Below are 19,205 nucleotides of genomic sequence, written 5' to 3'. Positions count from 1 at the left end.
ACTATTCGAGTTGTGCTTGCCTTGGCTAGCCATAGGAGATGGCCTGTCTACCAGTTGGATGTGAAGTCGGCCTTCCTCAATGGTGATTTGAAGGAGGAGATCTATGTAGAGCAGCCTCCTGGCTTTGGATCTTTAGATGGGAAAGTCTCCAAGTTGAAGAAGGCCTTGTATGGCCTCAAGCAGGCTCCACATGCATGGAACGAGAAGATTGATTCGTTCCTTCAGTCACAGTTGGGATATCGGCGTTCCAAGGCCGATCCGCAGCTTTATGTACACACTTCCAAGGCTGGTTGTGTGGTTTTTGTGTTGTATGTTGATGATTTTATTGTCACAGGTGATCATGCACAGAAGGTCAAAGAGACGACGGCAGCTTTACATCAGACATTCGAGATGACGGATTTGGGTCTACTCCATTTCTTCTTGGGCCATGCGATTTATCAGTCTCAGAGGGGGATTTTCATCTCTTAGCAGAGATATGTACAGGAGCTCTTGGTTTCTTTTGCGATGGAGGATTGTCGGACCATTTCTACTCCTATGGATCCGAACTGGTAGGCTACTTCACATTCAGCTTCTCCCGGATGCTTCCTGCTACCGTCAGTTGATTGGATCATTGATTTGGCTCCTCAACACTCGTGTTGATCTTTGTTTTGCTGTTGGTCTCTTGGCGGGGTTCATGAGTGAACCTCAAATGGTGCATTGGCAGGCTGCCCAGCGGATACTTCGGTATTTGAGGGGGACATCTGATTTAGGGATTCATTATCCAGCAGGCACAGGTGGTTCAGATCTTGTACTTGCAGATTGGAGCGACTTGGATTGGGCTAGTGATGTGGACCACAGGCGGTCTACAACAGGTTATTGTTTTACCTTGGGTACAGGTGTTATCTCATCGAGTAGCAAGAAGCAACCCATGGTAGCCCTTTCGTCTACTGAGGCGAAGTATCGCACCGCGTCTTCCACCACATGTGAGGCTGTGTGGCTTCGGAGATTGTTGGAGGAGCTTGGCTGCCCCCAGACTCGTCCTACTTTGCTGCAATGTGACAATGAGAGTTGCATTGCCTTGGCACGGAATCCTGTTTTCCATGCCCGAACGAAGCACATAGAAATCCAATACCACTTCATCAGAGAGAAGCTTCTGGATGAGACCATCGCTGTGGAGTACTGCAAGACGGAGGACACTCTTGCAGATTTGTTTACGAAGGCGCTTCCCCAGGCTCTACTTCGGAGACATGCCAGATCCCTCAGGCTTCTGTTCCGTCCAGGCTCTGAGAGGGGGTGTTAGCGATCAGATCCTGTCCGTACAATCGGACTGCCACATGGCAGTCCGACCTATACCTAGTCAGTCGGATGCATTTAATGCAGCCGACCCGCCTATTTTTGGCGCCCATTTTCTGGCTATTTATAGCCGATCTTCTGCAGTCTCTCCCATTTTTCTGATCGGAGGTTTCAAGCTGGAGGCTCGTGAAGATTTCATCTCTGTTTGCAGATTTCAGGTTGGAGATCGTGCAGACTGCAGCGGACTTCGAGGTGAACAGCAGGTTGCATCGTCGAGGTGGAGATACGCAATCCCGCGCACTGCGCCCGTGTACATATCTACATATCTTTGTATACATCACACTTTATACAACAGATCTTCATCTTCCACTGTCTCTTTCTCTCTCTTCTCTCTGCGTTCTCTCTCTCTCAGTCTTGGTCCCAAGCTTCCACATCGCTGCACTCTGACACTTGCCCTATTGGACATTGTCGACCCTTTCCAAGATTTTTCTAAGTATTTCTAGCATTTTTACCAACATTAAATTTTGGTCGGCCATATTTGTGGCCCCACATTTCAAGTCGGCCAATTTTTGGGATATTTGGCTATTTATAGTCATTTCCCACTTGGTAGTCAGTCAGATTATCATCTTCCCTCCTCCTTTGGTAGGTGCACTCTCCAACTCCATCATCTTTCTCCATCTTCACTGCTGCCATCATCATCAACCTGATCTGGTGGCCTCACTAACGTTGTGGGTCACGTGCAGGGATTGATCAATCCTCATGTATTCAGCATTTGTTCCTTCTCAGTGCACGTTTCTTTTTTTTTCTCTTGCAAATTGTCACTCTCTCTTCCTCTGTGTTCGAGTTCCTTTTTCCGTTGCCCACTCACACATGGTATCAAAGCATGGTATCATCGCCTAAGAGAGATACAAAGCTAACTTCTCGTAGAGGAGACCACCCCACACTACCAAGTGGCCTTAAACCTCACCATGAGGATTGCCGCACAGCCAATCACTTTTCTTCAGTTAGTCAGTTTGCTTCTAGAGGAGGTGCAAACAAGAAGAAATGGTGGTGTGGATGTCATAACCTCTGAGCAGGCTTTTATGGCTAGACAGAAGGGCAAAGGCAACCAAGTAAAGAATACTCCGCAGAGCTCTGGGACTTCTAGCACATCACAGGCAAGTAAAAAACAAGGGGACACGCAAGCCAAAAAGAGCAAATGCCATTATTGCAAGAAGCCAAGCCACTACATCACTCAGTGAAGAAAGCAAATCGCCAAGGAGTCGGGAATGTCTGTTTCTGATGCTCCTTCCACTGCTATTGAGTCCGCGTCCTTTGTTGCAAACAGGGACTATTGTTTTTACACATACAGTAATGACACCTCTTGGGCAGATCGAGCATTCAACTCTACTGAGGATGCAAGTACTTGGTTTTTTTACAGTGGTGCTTCTAGGTATATTACATCTCATAGAGATTTATTTCCATCTGTTCGTGCAACTCCAGTTGGCAAGTCTGTACAGTGTGCCAACAATGCATCATACCCTGTTAGAGGTATTGGGGAGATTGTGCTCACAGCCATTGATGGCTCTATTCTCCGCCTACAGGATGCCTTATTTGTGCCAAGCATAAAGAAGAATTTGCTCTCTATCTCTTCTTTGGCACGTTGTGGATTGCAGGTCACATTTGATGATGACCGATGCATGGTGAGAGACAAAGAACACATGACTTTGGTCTTGGCAGGCACTTTATGTCATGGGTTATACGAGTTGGATGCTCTTTCAGTTGATCAGTCAGCGTATTTGACATCCACTCTTACTCCTGCTATGATACAAGTAGAGTTATGGCATGCTAGGATGGGGCATGTGAACTTTGGTAGCTTGATGCTCTTACAGCGTACACAAATGCTAGATGGATTACCTCTACTAGAGAGACCTCCTGAGCACTTGTGTGAAGGATGTATTTTGGGAAAAATGCATCGTTTTTCGTTTTCCCGTGATGTTGCTTTCAGAGCAACAGCGAGGTTGCAGTTAGTGCATTCAAATGTATGTAGGTCTATGCACACAAAGTTATTGGGAGGATGTTACTATTTTGTAACTTTTATTGATGACTTTACTCGATTTTGTTGGGTCTACTCTTTGGTCAATAAGTTAGAACTGTATGATGCATTCTTGGCTTTTGTTGCACTTGTAGAGAACCAATTTGGTTGTAAAATAAAGACTCTCCGTTCGGACCGAGGGGGGGAGTATATGTCATCTATGCTAAATTCTTTTTTAAAGCAAAAGGGCATTGTCCATCAGTACAGTACTGCTTATACTCCACAGCAGAATGGCGTTGCAAAGAGAGAGAATCGGTCACTCATGGAGATGGCCAGATATATGCTGAAAGCAAAGAGCCTGCCACACGATTTTTGGATGGAAGCCGTCATGTGTACTTGCCATGTTTTGAACAGATGCCCCACCAAAGCATTGAAGAAAATTACACATTTTGAGGCTTGAAACAGCCGGAAACCTTCTGTTGGACACTTTCCTACCTTTGGGTGCCTTGCATATGCACATATTCCAAAGGTACTCAGAAAAAAGTTGGATAACAAGGCTGTTAAATGCATTTTTATGGGATATAGCAGTGAGAGCAAAGGCTACAGACTCTATGATCCTGTTTCGAAAAAGGTATTTGTCAATAGGGATGTACTATTTGATGAAAAAATAGAATTGTCCCTGGCTGGTTTAGATACATGTCAGGCTGCCGTGATGTATTTGAGGGGCTGCTGCCCATTACATTTGGTGATTCAGCTAGAATTTCAGCAAGTGAACACAATGTTCAACCAACTGCTCCATTGGAAAATGCAAAAAATCAGCCATTGGCTAATCTGAATATTCAGCAAAGTGCTGAAACTAAAATTCTGTAAGCGCTTATGGACAGTAAGGAGGCAAGACAAATGCCTAGATGGTATTTACAGACTATGAAAGATAGTCATCTGGATGCACCCATGGCTGGTCGTACTAGAAGGCAAGCTCGTATGCATGATAGTGCACACACCATGGAGTTTGTTATGGCAGCAATCACACTTCATGATGAGGAGCTTGAATGTTTTGAGGATGCACAACAGTGTGTGCATTGGATGGCAGCAATGCAAGCTGAATTGGATTCTATAACTAAGAATCAAACATGGGATTTAGTGTCTTTGTCCTTTGGGAAGAAAGCCATTGGAACAAAATGGGTCTACAAGCTGAAACGAAATGTAGATGGATCCATTGACAAATATAAGGCAAGGCTTGTAGCTAAAGGCTATGAAGAGAAGAAACGCATTGACTATGAGGAGACATTCGCTCCTACTTCCCACATGACAACCATCAAGTCTATGGTTACTTTGGCTGCCCATTATGGATGGACCGTGCATCAGTTGGATATTAAAACTCCATTTTTACATGGGAAACTTCATGAGAAAGTATATATACAACAGCCCATTGATTTTGCAGTTGAGGGATCGGAACACTTGGTTTGTAAGCTGAAAAAAACTTTATATGGTTTGAAACAAGCTCCTAGAGCTTGGTATGCAAAGATAGATGCTTTCTTGCTTAGCCAAGGGTTCATAAACAGCTCATCTGTGTCACGAGAACGTGAAAATTTTATGCTTTGCTTATGTTTAATTGACATTTGATTAAAGGATTAATCAAATGTGCAATTAAAAGATGCACATGTGAGGTGCAAGCTACTTTTTTTTTACAGTTGAAGGTTGAAGGACCGTGTGAAAAAGATGGGTGTCAAAGGCAAAAGTTGTAACAAGTTACCCTTGTTAGATTCTAGATGAATTTTGGTGTCAGTTTGCCCCTAAGACCATTAATTGGCCATTAAGTGTCAGTGGTGATACTAGGGAGCATTAGTTAATAGTTTAATGCTTGTCCAAGGGTCAATTAATGCATGGGACCACTTTGGGTTGCAAATGGCCTAGCCAATTAATTTTTGGATGGGCAAGGTCAATTTTTTGGGCATGGATTAAGGGCTGAATTAATTTTCAGAATTAATTAATTCTGAAAATTAATTAAATGGCTGAAAATTGCTGAAAATGGATTAAGAAAGCTGCCACTTGGCAAAACTTTCGCATGCAAGTGGGGGAAAGGCTATATAGGGCTGAAGGGAGAGGGAAATCTCGTTTTTTCATTTTGGAGCTGTTGGGAAGAGGTGTTGGATTGTTGCTGCCAGCTTTTGGGGCTATTTCCCAGCCATTGGAGACCATTTTGGTGATGGAGATTGTATATTCTTGACCTTGGGAAGCTGACAATTGTGCTGATGCACTTTCTCCTGAAGATCACAGTCTTTGATGCTCCTATTGTTGTTGGTGCATCCATTTGGGGCTGGTACATCAGGGCAGCAGCTGATTTTGATCAGTTCTTCACGACAAATCTCAGAATTTTCTCTCTCTGTAGCATTCTCTCATCTCCTTCAGCCTATGCTCAGCCATTCTCAGTAATTCTCAGCCATTTGGAGGAGATTTCAGCCATTTTTGGTGGGCTGATTTGTAATTTCTGCAGTAAACCCTAATTTACAGCAGAAATTAGGGTTAAGCAGCCACCTTGGGATCCGTGCCAGAGATTGAAGGCTCAAGGGACTGAAATCAGCACCTGATAATTGAAGATTATCAAGGGATTTCAGGAGCTAGCCCATCCCAAATTGATTTGGGGCAACATTTGGCCAGCCAAGGGTCAAATTGGAAAAGATGTCCTGGGTGAATCAAGGGGCAAATGACCCAAAAGGCTTGCTGGTCATTTATGACAGCAAGAGCAATTGGTTAGCAGGAAGGAGATTGAAGAATCTCAAGTTATACTCCTTCCAATTGAATGAAGCTAAAGAAATACCGCAAGGGGCGCCAGTTTTGGGGCCAACATGGAGTCTACTATCCAAAAATGTTATGGTAAAGTGTGTATTTCATTTTATGTGCATTTATTTATTGCTGTAATTAACTCTTAAATCAGGTTATCACCACCCATTCCAAGAAGGAAGGCTGGTTTCAGATTATGATTCACATCACTCCACTAGTGGCAATTGTTTCTTTCTTGGCTCGTCTTGCATATCTTGGCTTAGCAGGAAACAGTCCATTATTGCCACATTGTCATGCGAAGCTGAATACAAGGCAGCTTTCACTACCACAGTTGAATGCGTATGGATTACACTTGCTAGCTAATCTGGATGTATCTGTTACAGAGCCTACTCCTTTGTTCACTGACAGTGAGAGTGCCATTGCAGTGGCACGGAACCCAGTGTTTCATGCACACACGAAACACATTGAGATACATTATCACTTTGTCACAGAGAGGCTACATGCAAGTGATATCAACCTTGTCTATTGTCCTACCACTAGTAATGTGGTAGACATCTTCATCAAAGCTCTTCCTCGTGACAATTTTGAAGCATTTCGCAATGCTTTAAATTTGATCTCCTTTGGTGGCGGATGATCCTTGTACTCTTGATCACTCCACTCCAAGGGGGTTGGATCTCACAAAAGGAGAGAAAGAAATCCTCTATTAAATCTGCAAGGCGGGGAGTAGTGGAGACTCTCTGTCTCTTTGAGAAGTACTTGCCCACCAGCATGCTCACGATACAAACCAACCTCCTAGTGCATCTTTTAGAGGAAGTGAAGATTGCAAGACATATCCATATGCGATGGATGTTCTTCGTGGAGAACTTCATGAAAACCTTGAAAGGATTTGTGCAACAACGAGCTCGGCTAGAAGGTAGTATAATTAAAGGTTGGTTAATATCTAAGGGGTTAGTGCATATTTCACAGTGGCTACCAACAGTGGATTCAGACAATAGTATACTATGGTCACTGGAGGACGATCATCCCCCCCCCCCCACTTACGCCTACGCTCACATAGGAGTATTTCACTTACGCCCCACTTTTTACTCTCGGTAGGAGAGGTTTTTTCCCCCATACTTATGGTCTTATTTCATATGTACGTATGTCACACACTTACGGACACTAATCGTATTTGGGTGTGAACATCCCCTACAACCCTAAGGTTTAAGGGTTGTACCTTGAACTTACACTACACTCTCTTTCAATCTATTGCATTGGGTGTCATGCTTCACTCTCACACTGTCTATTGATTTCTATGCTGAGCTTCGATCCTGTCTCCATCTCACATAAGGCTTGTAAGGAGGCCCTATGGTTAGACCGCATCTCATGGCAAACCTTGATATTATTGTTACTCCTAACCTACATTCGACACTATCACTTCGTCAAGGAGGTGGTAGAGAACAAGTCTGTTGAGCTTGTTAAAACCTTGATTGACAAGAATCCTACAGATATGCTCACTAAAAGTCCCTCAATCGAACGTTTTGCCTTTCTTAGGAAGACGATGGGCATAAGATGAGATGACATCTTTCCTCATCTTGTTGTACTTTATGTACATCTACACTTTATCACTTCTTGTTCTCTCCTCACTAGAGGCACGTTTGCTTTAAATGGAAGGTTGTTGGGAGTAAAGATGCATGTGCTTGTGCCACCCTGTATTTACTTCACATACCATGGCCATAAACTGTTGAGATATCGAGCTCCACTTGTGATATGCCAGGGTGACCGTTGTGCATTTATGTCACCGACTTGTCAGTTTGCAGATGCGTTTGGTACACCGCCCATGAATAATAGCTAGATGACAATTATCCTTATCTACTCTAGTTCGTGGCTCAATTAGTATGCCACCTTAGTTAGTTGAGTTTGGTTTGAGACCCATATATAGGGTTCTTCTATTTCTTTGTACAAGAGTTCTTTTTTGCTTACACAAACTAAGAAGAGGAAAACTGTTTTCAGCCTCCACCTTTGTGTGTATTCCCCCATTGTGCAAGCAAGAAAGCTACAAGTGAAACTCCTTCCTTCTCTCCCACAATCTTGACATGGTATCAGAGCCTTGTTCGTAGTAAGGAGCTCAAGAAAGCAAACCAAGTTCGCGGTGTTCTGGTAAGAGGACCAGTGTTGCTTTCATTTTTCTGTTTTGGGAGTAAGTCTCTGCAGGTAGCACAGCCGGGAAGTGCAAGAGTGCATTGTCTCAGATTGAGACGCTCTTCGCGGTGTAGCAAGAGGGCAGTATATGCTGCGGGACAGGGCTTTAGCCCTTGGTTGCTCTGTTTTTTTTATTTGAGGCCATTTCGGGGCCTGTTTTGGAGGCGGAAGTTTTCCGCACGCACTCAAGAAAAGGCCCTGTTTTTTTTCTGTGCGACCACTGTTCTACAGGTCGGTGAAAAGTTACTGTAGAAATTGCATCGTATGCCTGTACGCAGAGACATTGGGAGTTACAGAATCATCCTTGTTGCCTGTTGATGCAAAATCGTCACTAGGAAGTGACTGTGTGGTCAAATACCACTTTCGTCAGTTTTGCAAATTTGCCCTTGTGAGGCTGAAGCTGTGTTTTTTGCAGTGACAGAATTTTTTGTAGTGTTCTGTAATGGCGTCTGATTCTCTTTCACAGATTGTCACTGAAAAGCTTGACAAGAACAACTTCCAAGGATGGAAGTTTAGAATGACGAATTTCCTTATGGGAAAAGGATATTGGGAATTCGTTGCAGAAAATGAAGAAGAATCAGTTCTTCCTGATGTTCCCAATCAACAGCAAATGCAGGCATTTAAAGAATGGCATGAGAGAGCCAGGAAAGTTATGTACTGGCTGTCTATCAGCATTTCAGACTCTATGATTGTGCATATTCAGGATGCAAGTACGCCAAAGGAGGCATGGGATACTTTGTCAAAAATGTATAGCACAAATACGCAAGCCAGAAAAATGCAGCTCAAGCAAGAGTTGCACAATGTGCAAAGGGAAAGTATGAGCATCAATGACTACCACATGAAGGTGAAGAAGATTGCAGATGCACTTGCTTCCATTGGGTCGCCAGTGGAAGATGATGATTTAGTTTCTGTGACCTTGAATGGTCTAGAAAAGGATTATGCACAGTTCCGAACATCGATTTCCGTCCGTGAAAGATTTCCTGATTTTGAGGAGTTGATTGCTCTTCTAATTTCTGAGGAGCAGAGAAATAGTGGTGCATCTTCTTCAGGAGGAACTTCAAAAGAAGCTGTCTTCTACTCAAATGCTAGAAGAGGTAGAGACAGAGGTAGAGGAGGCCGATCTGGAGGCCGTGGTAGAAATCAGAATATGCAGCAAACTCAAGAAAATCAGTCCTATGGAGGAGGACGTGGTAACTCTAGAGGCAGGGGGAGCCAAAGAGGTCGTGGTGGATGGCAAAGAGGCCAAAATGCAAAACAGCAATGTTGAATGCTACTACTATGGTAAAATGGGTCATATAGCTAAAGATTGCTATAAAAAGCAGAATGACATCATGAATGAAAAATTGCAACAAGGAAATTATGCATCTTCTAGTAGACAGGGTGATGACAGAAATGAGCATTTGCTTATGGTGCAGCACATGACCAATTCTATGACAAGTGCAGAAGAAAGCAACGATGTGTAGTATGTTGACTCAGGTGCATCAAACCACATGACAGGTCATGCAGAATGGATGCAGGATGCAAGGAAAATGGAAAAATCAAGATTTGTGGAGACTGGTGATGATACTGCACATCCTATAGTGCAGATTGGAAATATTCCTTTGTCTATGCAGGATGGGAAAAAGAAATACGTGTCGGATGTATTTCATGTCCCGAATATCACCAAGAACCTGGTTTCTGTTGGTCAAATGGTTGAGCAGGGCTTGCAAGTCAGATTTAATTCTCATGGATGCTTTGTTGAGGATATGAAAAATAAAGGTCGCTTGATAGCAAAAGGAAATAAAAAATGCAGAATGTTTACGTTGGATGCAGACATGCCTGAATTGAGTGCAGCAATGTTTGCACATGGGACCGGTGTAGTTGCAAATATTGATATCTGGCATAAACGCATTGGTCATGTTAATGTACAGCGACTTAAATCAATGCAAGCCCAAAATATTGTTGCAGGATTGCCTAAATTCAAGGTTGCAAAAATGCATAAGGTATGTGAAGCCTGTCAATTTGGAAAACAGGCAAGGAAACCATTTCCTAGACATGTTCAAGAGAGTAAGAAGCCATTGGAATTAATCCACTCTGATGTGTGGACAACTAAAGCTGCATCTATTGGAGGATGTCATTATTTTGTCACTTTTATTGATGACTATAGCAGAAAAGTTTGGGTGTATTTTATGCAAAAAAAAAGTGAAATGTTTGGGTATTTCAAAACTCTTAAAGCTATGGTTGAAAAAGAAATAGGCCTGCAAATAAAATGCCTAAGGTCAAATGGAGGGGGAGAGTACCTCTCAAATGAGTTTGCAAGGTTCCTGCAGGAGCATGGCATAAAGCAACAATATTCATGCAATCATACCCCACAACAAAATGGAATTGCAGAAAGGAAAAGCAGGCATATTGGAGAGGTATCTCGTGCCATGCTCAACGAAAAAAACTTGCCAGATTTTTACTGGCCTGAAGCAGTTGCTACAGCAGTCTACATAATGAACAGGACTCCCACTGCAGCAATACATGGGATGACTCCAGAGGAGAGGTATACTGGTAGGAAACCAGATATTTCTCATTTGAAAATTTTTTGTTGCATTGCCTATGTTCATGTGCCAGATGAGTTGAGATCCAAGTTGGATCCAAAAGCTGAGAAGTGCATCTTTATTGGTTACTCTCTGCAGCAAAAAGGGTATAGATGCTATAACCCTTCTACTCGTAAGTTTACAGTGAGCAGAGATGTTTTTGATGAGATGAGTAGCTGGTATAAACCAGTAAATGTGATTGATAATGTAGATGCACAAAATGGTAATGCTGCACAGAATTCACAGCAGCAGTCGCAAGATATTAATGGACCTGGAGCGTCCTCTAGCAATGGTTCACATTCTTCGCCATGGACACGCAGATTGAGATCAGGAGAATCTTCTCAAAGCAATGCAGATAGTGGTATGCAGGTATCACGAAAAGGAAAAGAAAAGGTAGATCAGCCCATGTTTGATGTGAATGCAGGTCACTCTTATGTGGATGGTGAATCCAGTGGCTCAGAACAGAACATTGATGATGAGTTGGGTATTCCTTCTATTGTTACACCTGGAGTAAGGAAGACCAGGGATGTTTTGAGAGCACCTGGGAGTGAACTTACTTTGTGCAAGTCTATCAAAGCTAGATATCCTGTGGATAGGCTGAAATATGATGGATTTACAGCCATTCACTATGCATATATGGTCAAAGTGATACAGGAACCAGAACCCACTTCTTTTGAGCAAGCCATGGAAAAAGAAAAATGGGAGAAAGCCATGGATGAAGAAATGGATGCCTTGGAAGCAAATACTACATGGGAATTGGTACATTTGCCTAAAGATAAGAATGCAATTGGTTGTAAGTGGGTTTATAAGGTGAAGCACAATGCAGATGGTTCTGTGAACAGATACAAGGCAAGATTAGTAGTCAAGGGATATGCACAAACATATGGCATTGATTATGAAGAAACATTCAGTCCGGTTGCAAGGATGGCAACCGTAAGAGCAGTCATTGCTATGGCTGCATCAAAGGAATGGTCTTTACATCAGATCGATGTAAAGAATGCCTTCTTGCATGGTGATTTGCAAGAAGAGGTATATATGGAGCAGCCACCAGGTTATGTGCATGCTGTTCATCCTGAGTTTGTTTGCAGATTGAAGAAAGCCTTGTATGGCTTGAAGCAAGCACCTAGAGCATGGTCTGACAAGATAAGACAGTATCTTGTCACTATTGCCTTTCAGATTTCCAAGGCAGATTTCTCACTTTATGTGAGAAAAACAGAGAAAGATATTATGCTGCTTGTCATTTATGTTGATGATTTGATTATCACAGGTGATAGTGATGAAGATATCCTTCATGTGAAAATGCTATTGAAGCAGAAGTTTGAGATGAAGGATTTGGAAGAGCTGCGTTATTTCTTGGGCATTGAGGTGATTAGATCACCAAGTGGGATATGGCTCTTGCAGAGGCAGTATGGATTGGACATGCTGTCCAAATATGGGATGACAGGCTGTAAGCCTATTTCAGTTCCTTTGGAGCAGAATGTGAAGCTGAGCGCAAATGCAGGTGAGCTTCTGGAAGACCCTACTATGTACAAACGCATAGTAGGAAGTTTGATTTATATGACTATTACCAGGCCAGATTTGAGCTATGCTGTTGGATTGGTAAGTCCGTTTATACAGGCTTCAAGGTAACCGCATTTGGATGCGGCTAGACGCATACTCAGGTATGTGAAGTCCACATTGCAGTATGGACTACCTAATGAGACTGGGGTTCAGATACAGTTGCATGGATACACTGATGCTGATTGGGCTGGTAGTATTTCTGATAGACGATCTACCAGTGGATATGTGTTCTCTTTTGGAAGTACTACAATCACTTGGAGTAGCAAGAAACAGCCTACAGTTGCCTTGTCGAGCACAGAGGCTGAGTACAGGGGTGCAGCAATGGCTGCATGTGAGGTAGCTTGGTTGCATAAGCTACTTTATGATATGTATCAGCCTACAGATGGACCAGTTGTCATTTATTGTGACAATATGAGTAGTATACACTTGGCAAATAACCCAGTCTATCATGCTAGAACAAAGCACATTGAGGTGCATTATCACTATGTGCGGGAGAGGGTTTTACTAGGTCTTATTGATCTAGTTTATGTCAGCACAGAGGATCAAGTAGCTGACATATTTATGAAGGCATTGGGCGCAGAGAAGCTGTGCAAGTTCAGAGACCTGCTTGGTGTGCAGGAATTGGGATTGAGCTCGAGGGGGAGTGTTGAGATATCGAGCTCCACTCGTGATATGCCAAGGTGACCGTTGTGCATTTATATCACCGACTTGTCAGTTTGCAGATGCGTTTGGTACACCGCCCATGAATAATAGCTAGATGACAGCTATCCTTATCTACTCTAGTTCGTGGCTCAGTTAGTATGCCACCTTAGTTAGTTGAGTTTGGTTTGAGACCCATATATAGGGATCTTCTATTTCTTTGTACAAGAGTTCTTTTTGGCTTACACAAACTAAGAAGAGGAAAACTGTTTTCAGCCTCCACCTTTGTGTGTATTCCCCCATTGTGCAAGCAAGAAAGCTATAAGTAAGGCTCCTTCCTTCTCTCCCACAATCTTGACACAAACCTGTATACTATGGGTGGCGAGTGTCCATCATTGTCACTTTATTCTTTATTCTTTCAATGACTATTGAATAAAGGAAGGCCAGCGATCACACATTGTGACTATTGGAGTTCCCACATACAGTGTCCCTCTCTTGCTCTCTCGAGGATATTACTAAGAGAAGCAACCATCATAGCGAGAAAATTGTTACATCCTTAGATATCTCGACAAGTGCTAGCATTGGTCACAATGGTCAATAAGTGACCTAGTACAAATGCACTAAGAACGCTTTAAAATTAGAGCAACTGAGTCCTATTTATAGGACTCGAGAGCCTATTGCACACATCATTGTGTGATCACTACTCTTGGACTCGTAGGCCCGTAGACCAACGCCTCTATATACTGGGATGGTGTGACCTAGTGATATGGGATACAAGCTCTTGGGATGTGTTCGTAACCTAGTTTGCTACTAGCTCCCAAGCTAAGGTGTAATCCCATTTGACTCAATGTCTAGGAAATGAGTCTAATGTCCATTCCTTTTATGTTTACTGTGGATACGGTGTTGAGAATTATGCAATCACACTCCTATGATAGCCTCTTTGTATGGAGCAATAGGACAAGGGATATGCAACAGCCTAGAGGAACTGCCTTGTATCCCATAGGCATAGTGAGAAAAAGTAGTACCATCCTACAATTATAAAGCGGTGTACTTGACAATCATTTGGATGCAATGCTATTATACTTTGTACTTTCAGTCTTGCCCATATCTACTTAAGATTGTGTTTATGAGTCCAAGTTAATTAATCTTGGAACCTAATTCACTTGAGTAATACTCCAAGTCATCATGCTTCTTGTCCATGAATCCCAACCACCATAGCTAAACCTTGCTCAAGGATCCGTGTTTCTCAACATGGTATCAGAGCCATGGTGAGCATGGTTCAGCTCAGCTCACTGCTCCTCCAGGTCCCCACAACCTCTCGTCAACTCAGCAATACAAGATGACTTCATCTCTCACTCCATTTTCACTCTACCTCTCTTGACTGCCATAACGAGCCAGCACCCTGCTCTATTGGAGCTCTTGGATCTCTTCAACCACGCCATATCTCATCACGATTTTTTCTAGGGAGTTGCTCTCTACATGAGAACACTTCATGCCAGCATCACAAACATCAACATTGCTGCTCCAATAACTCAGCATTGCAGAAATCATTGCTCGCTGTCCAAATCTGTGTGTTTTTTGGTCGTACAATTGGCGCCGCCCATACATGCTATGATGTTCCCCACGACCATAGGGCATTTGGAGCTTAATATCTAAGCTCTCTCCTCACTAAAAATCAGCCCCAATGATGCACTCCTCAAGCTACTAGAAGGAAGAAACCAGGCCCCTGTCAAAACCCTAAGTGTGGCAACCATAGCCACTTTTCTTCAAGCTCATTTCTCCCTCCATTTTCTTACTTCCCTTGGCTCAACCAAGTCACTGCCACTCTGATTCATTGAACCACTCAGTCTCCAGCAAGATTTACACTTCAAATCAACAAGAAGGGAAGAAATCAACAACAACATCAAGCAACAACAATATCAAGCTTCAAGTATAGTATCTTTTTGATACTCATTGAATGTTGTTTAATACTAATAACTCCTGTCCCATGAGACAATCCTTGTCAACTCATTTGCTGGTCTGATCTGATATTGTTGGTGCTAATTTGTTGTTGCTCCCGCCATCTAGTATGGGCAAAGATTCACCATCATGTCACTTCAAAGGAACAGGCTTCCACACATGGCAGACAAGGATAAAGCTAATCCTCATGAAGAAAGGTCTATGGTTAATAACCAGTGGAAAAGAGAAAAACCCCAAAGATGCTACTCTTGCAACAGTATGGTAAAAGAGTGATGACAAAGCCCAAGTAATCATCAAGCTTGAGCTTGATGAGCTTAATGACAATTATATCCACCATGTAAACACATGTAATACATCTCATGCCACTTGGAAACAGTTGGACACACTGTTTGGTGCCCAATCTAAATCTTTAAAATATGGATTGTTGATTGAGTTTTTCGGGTTGGATACGAAGACTAATACATCCCTTGCAACTCACCTTAATTATATGGAAAGTCTACTAACTCAACTTGCAAGGATTAACTTAAAAATTGAAGAAGACATATGCTTTGGAGACTTGCTCAAGCGTCTTTCTCCACAATTTGGTAATGTCTCCACCACACTAATTAATATGCCAAATCCAAAGCTGATAGACATCAAAGCGTCACTCCTTGAAGAAGAGAAAAAATTCAAAGGTAAAGAACAAGAAAGCACTTCAAAGGAAAAAGAGTTGCTCTATGTAAACAACGAGTACAAAGGGAATAAAGATATTGTTTGTGACTTCTGCAAATTTTTGTCATGCCAGGAAAAGATCACAGAAGGCCTACCCTGCAACTATCAAAGAAAAGGAAGACCATGAAAAAAAAAGAAGACCATGAAGAAGAAGAAGAAAAAGATGACACTCAAGAGGAGAATAACAAGCCTCATTAGTCCTTCTATTCCCATTGTTCAGACTGACTTTTTTAAGCCTTGTATATACTTGTATTAATGCTCCAATCATAAGCCTTATAACCCTCATGTAACCCGTGCACTGCAACCTTTGCACACTTAGTGAGGCCTTGTGACAGCCTCTAGCTTTACATAGTTATTTTTTTCTATGTTTACACTTACCAAGGTTCTACTCATAGCAGCCTCTGTATACTCTGTGTTTCTATGATTGTGATTGAGGAGAGGGGTTGAGAATTATGCAATCACGCTCCTATGATAGCCTCTTTGTATGGAGCAGTAAGACAAGGGACATACAACCACCTAGAAGAATTGCCTTGTATCCCATAGGCATAGTTAAAAGTAATACCATCCTGCAACTATAAAGCAATGTATTTAACAATCATTTGAATGCAATGCTATTGTACTTTGTACTTTCAATCATGTCCATGTCTACTCAAGATAGATTGTGTTTATGAGTCCAAGTTATTTAATCTTGGAACCTAATTCACTTGAGTAATACTGTAAGTCATCATGCTTCTTGTCCATGAATTCCAGCCACCATAGCTAAACCTTGCTCAAGGATTCGTATTTCTCAACATATGGTGTGTCATGTCTCTAATGGAGGTTGGATCCTAGGGGGACATCTCAAGAGCGGCCTACATGGCTAATAAATGGAGTAAATAGTAACATTGAAGGAGTACTCACAACAAAATGCAAATTAAAGAAGGATAATGACAGTTGGAATGATGACTACCATCAATTGTTGAGTGTCCAATAGAAGCTAAAAATGCAACTTGTACAATAGGTGGTAGCTACTGAAGTGGCAATTGCACATGATCAACAAACACAACCTACAAAACAAATGTGGACAAGTGACCTAGCTAATGGAGAGTTGGACACCACACCATAAACTAAGATATCTGCCAAATAGGGGTGTGGACGATAGGGGACAAGTGACTATGCAGCCCATCTATTTAGAGATGAGGACCCAACCAAATTTTTTGGGTTTGCTTGAGACATAGAAACTTTGTACCATTTTGAGTTTTGGGGTTATATAAACAAGCTAATTAAGGTCTTAATGTGTAATGGATCTTTTAATGAGTTTCTATGCAACATTGGTCTAGATAATCAATATGTCTCCCCATCTCCCATTTCCTCCCACTTAAATTACAGTTGTCCTCAACTACTGCATAGGTCCTCACTAAAGAAAATTCCAACAACCTAAATTCTTTTAACATTATCTAGTCATGTCTACCAATTCAATCAATTTATGCAATTTTGATCACATTCTCCAAGCTATCTCTAATCAATCTTGAAAGAGTTTAGTCACATTTCAATATTGCTTTTAGCGAAGGATTCAATTAGGAGAATCCATGTTACATCCTTGGACATCTAGATGGACATGCACTAGAGGCACTTCAAGGTTAGGGAAACAAAGTCCTATTTATAGGACTTAAGGCCTTATTGTGCACATCATTTTGTGACCACCACTCTTAAACTCTTGGCTCGTAGGCCAATGTCTTTATACACTAGGACAGTGTGGGCTGGTGGTATGAAATGCTAGCTCTTGGGACACGGTCATTTGTTGCTAGCTCCCACGCTTGTGGTTCAATTCAAATAAAAGAATAAAGCATGCATACAATTTAGAGTCTTCAAGGGAACATTGCCTACAAATTAAGCTCCACTAACCACAAATCAAAAGTTTCTTACTAGTCTAGTAAATTCACAAGATTCATGGTTCTTCCCACGATTTAAGCTCTTAAAGATTAAATCATAGAACGAACCAATGATAGCTGAAAAATGTCATTTAGAAATCCAACTAAATCATCGCTTGAAGTATGTTGATAAATTTATATGCCGAACTTGAGGTTCAAGGCTTGGAATTTGGGCTAAATCAAAGTATGATTTGATTATGTTATTTGATCACAAGGGATTGTGAACCATGTTCTGTTTGTTGAGTATTTGCTCATACACACTGCATGATCAGCCTTTGATTGTGGACCATGTTCTATTTGTTGAGCATCTGCTCATATACACTGCATGATTGTACACGCTCCAATTTGTTGAACATTGATGATGTACACTTCGATTTGTTGAGCATTTGATCATATACACTTCAAATTTGACCAGAGCAAACAGCTGATTGAGCAGTTGATCATCTGGACTTCGGATTTTGGGCACATGATCATACTTCAGACTGCTTCAAATTAATTGACCAAAGAATATAATTGCATTTTTACTCAATTGAAATGGAACTCGTCTTCCCATTATTGTACCTGTTTGATGAAGAAGAAATGGGCACGGATAAGCCCTCTCTGAGAATGTTCTGTGCAGCCTGATAATAGTGGACTGCGTCCACCGGGAGGCCCCATTCTTCTGCGCGGATGGCCCTGTCGATCTCCACTTTGGCTAAATCAAAGTAGCCCTTCAGCTTTTTGGCAAGGCGGTCCCTGCTGTGTTTTGACTTGTCATTGTTCACCATAACGATGGAATCTGCCTCCACTTCTCCCTGTTGTTGAGGTCCTCCTGCTTGCCGATCGCCATCGCTAGTCACCAAAGTTCTGTCGTTGGGTGCCGAGAAGTCTTCTAGAGAGGACGATGACAGAAGATCGGAAATCTTTTCCAGAACCCACATCAACATTGAACGCAGGCAGGCTCGCAGTGGATTTACGGATGATATTCCTGGACATGTGCCTTGACATGTGCCTTGGTCCTCCCTTATTGACGTCTCAGGTTAAGAGCTCTTTCACATGAACTCAAAATTCCGGGCAAGTGAACACCGTCGACTTCAACACATCTAGGGTAAAGGAGCGAATCCTTGAACAATTAAGGAGTTGTAGTAGCTTCTTCTCAACGCACACACCAAAATCCAAGCTTTTGGCCCCATAGATGTGTTCTAAGGATGAACATGTAAGAATATCTAGGTTGATGGAAACAACAAGGTTCAGGTAATTTGATATTTTATGTATTTTGAATGGTTCTTATTAGTAAATATTTAATTAAAGTTTGATTTACTTTCTAGCACCTAAACATAATAATTGAATAGAAAATATAACTTTAAGAAACAAGTAGTTTATATAACACTCACGATCAAATGAAGGTAACATATGCATTTCATGGATATTGAAAAACACTATGATTAAATATTGTTTTTTATATTGATTTGTATCCAAGCAAAACGAATGTGTCTCTCTTAAACTATGTATAAGAAATGAATGTGTGTTTTTATATGGATCTTATTAATTATATTGAATCAAATGTGCTTTGGCCATTGGCAAGTGAAATGAATAAGTGTGTTTCTAGCTATGCATGAGATGAAAAACACTGATAAG

The 19,205-nt window shown here is 41.8% G+C and overlaps 1 protein-coding gene across 1 annotated transcript in view; it reads right to left on the bottom strand.

Moving 5' to 3' along the window:
* The window catches only part of LOC148024221 (uncharacterized), a 115,246-nt gene extending 96,546 nt beyond the window's left edge, over nt 1-18,700 (bottom strand). The window contains exon 1 of the mRNA XM_087693841.1: nt 18,150-18,700. Coding sequence (XP_087549967.1) covers nt 18,150-18,514 — 365 coding nt within the window. The 5' untranslated portion in view covers nt 18,515-18,700. The remainder of the gene's footprint in view (nt 1-18,149) is intronic.
* Nucleotides 18,701-19,205: the final 505 nt, after the last annotated feature.

The sequence above is a fragment of the Lygodium microphyllum genome, chromosome 15 (genome assembly GCF_053477565.2).
Source record: "Lygodium microphyllum isolate KBCC chromosome 15, Lygodium_microphyllum_v1.1.10, whole genome shotgun sequence".
Taxonomy (NCBI): Eukaryota; Viridiplantae; Streptophyta; class Polypodiopsida; order Schizaeales; family Lygodiaceae; genus Lygodium; species Lygodium microphyllum.
This window is presented reverse-complemented; position numbering and strand designations above follow the sequence as displayed.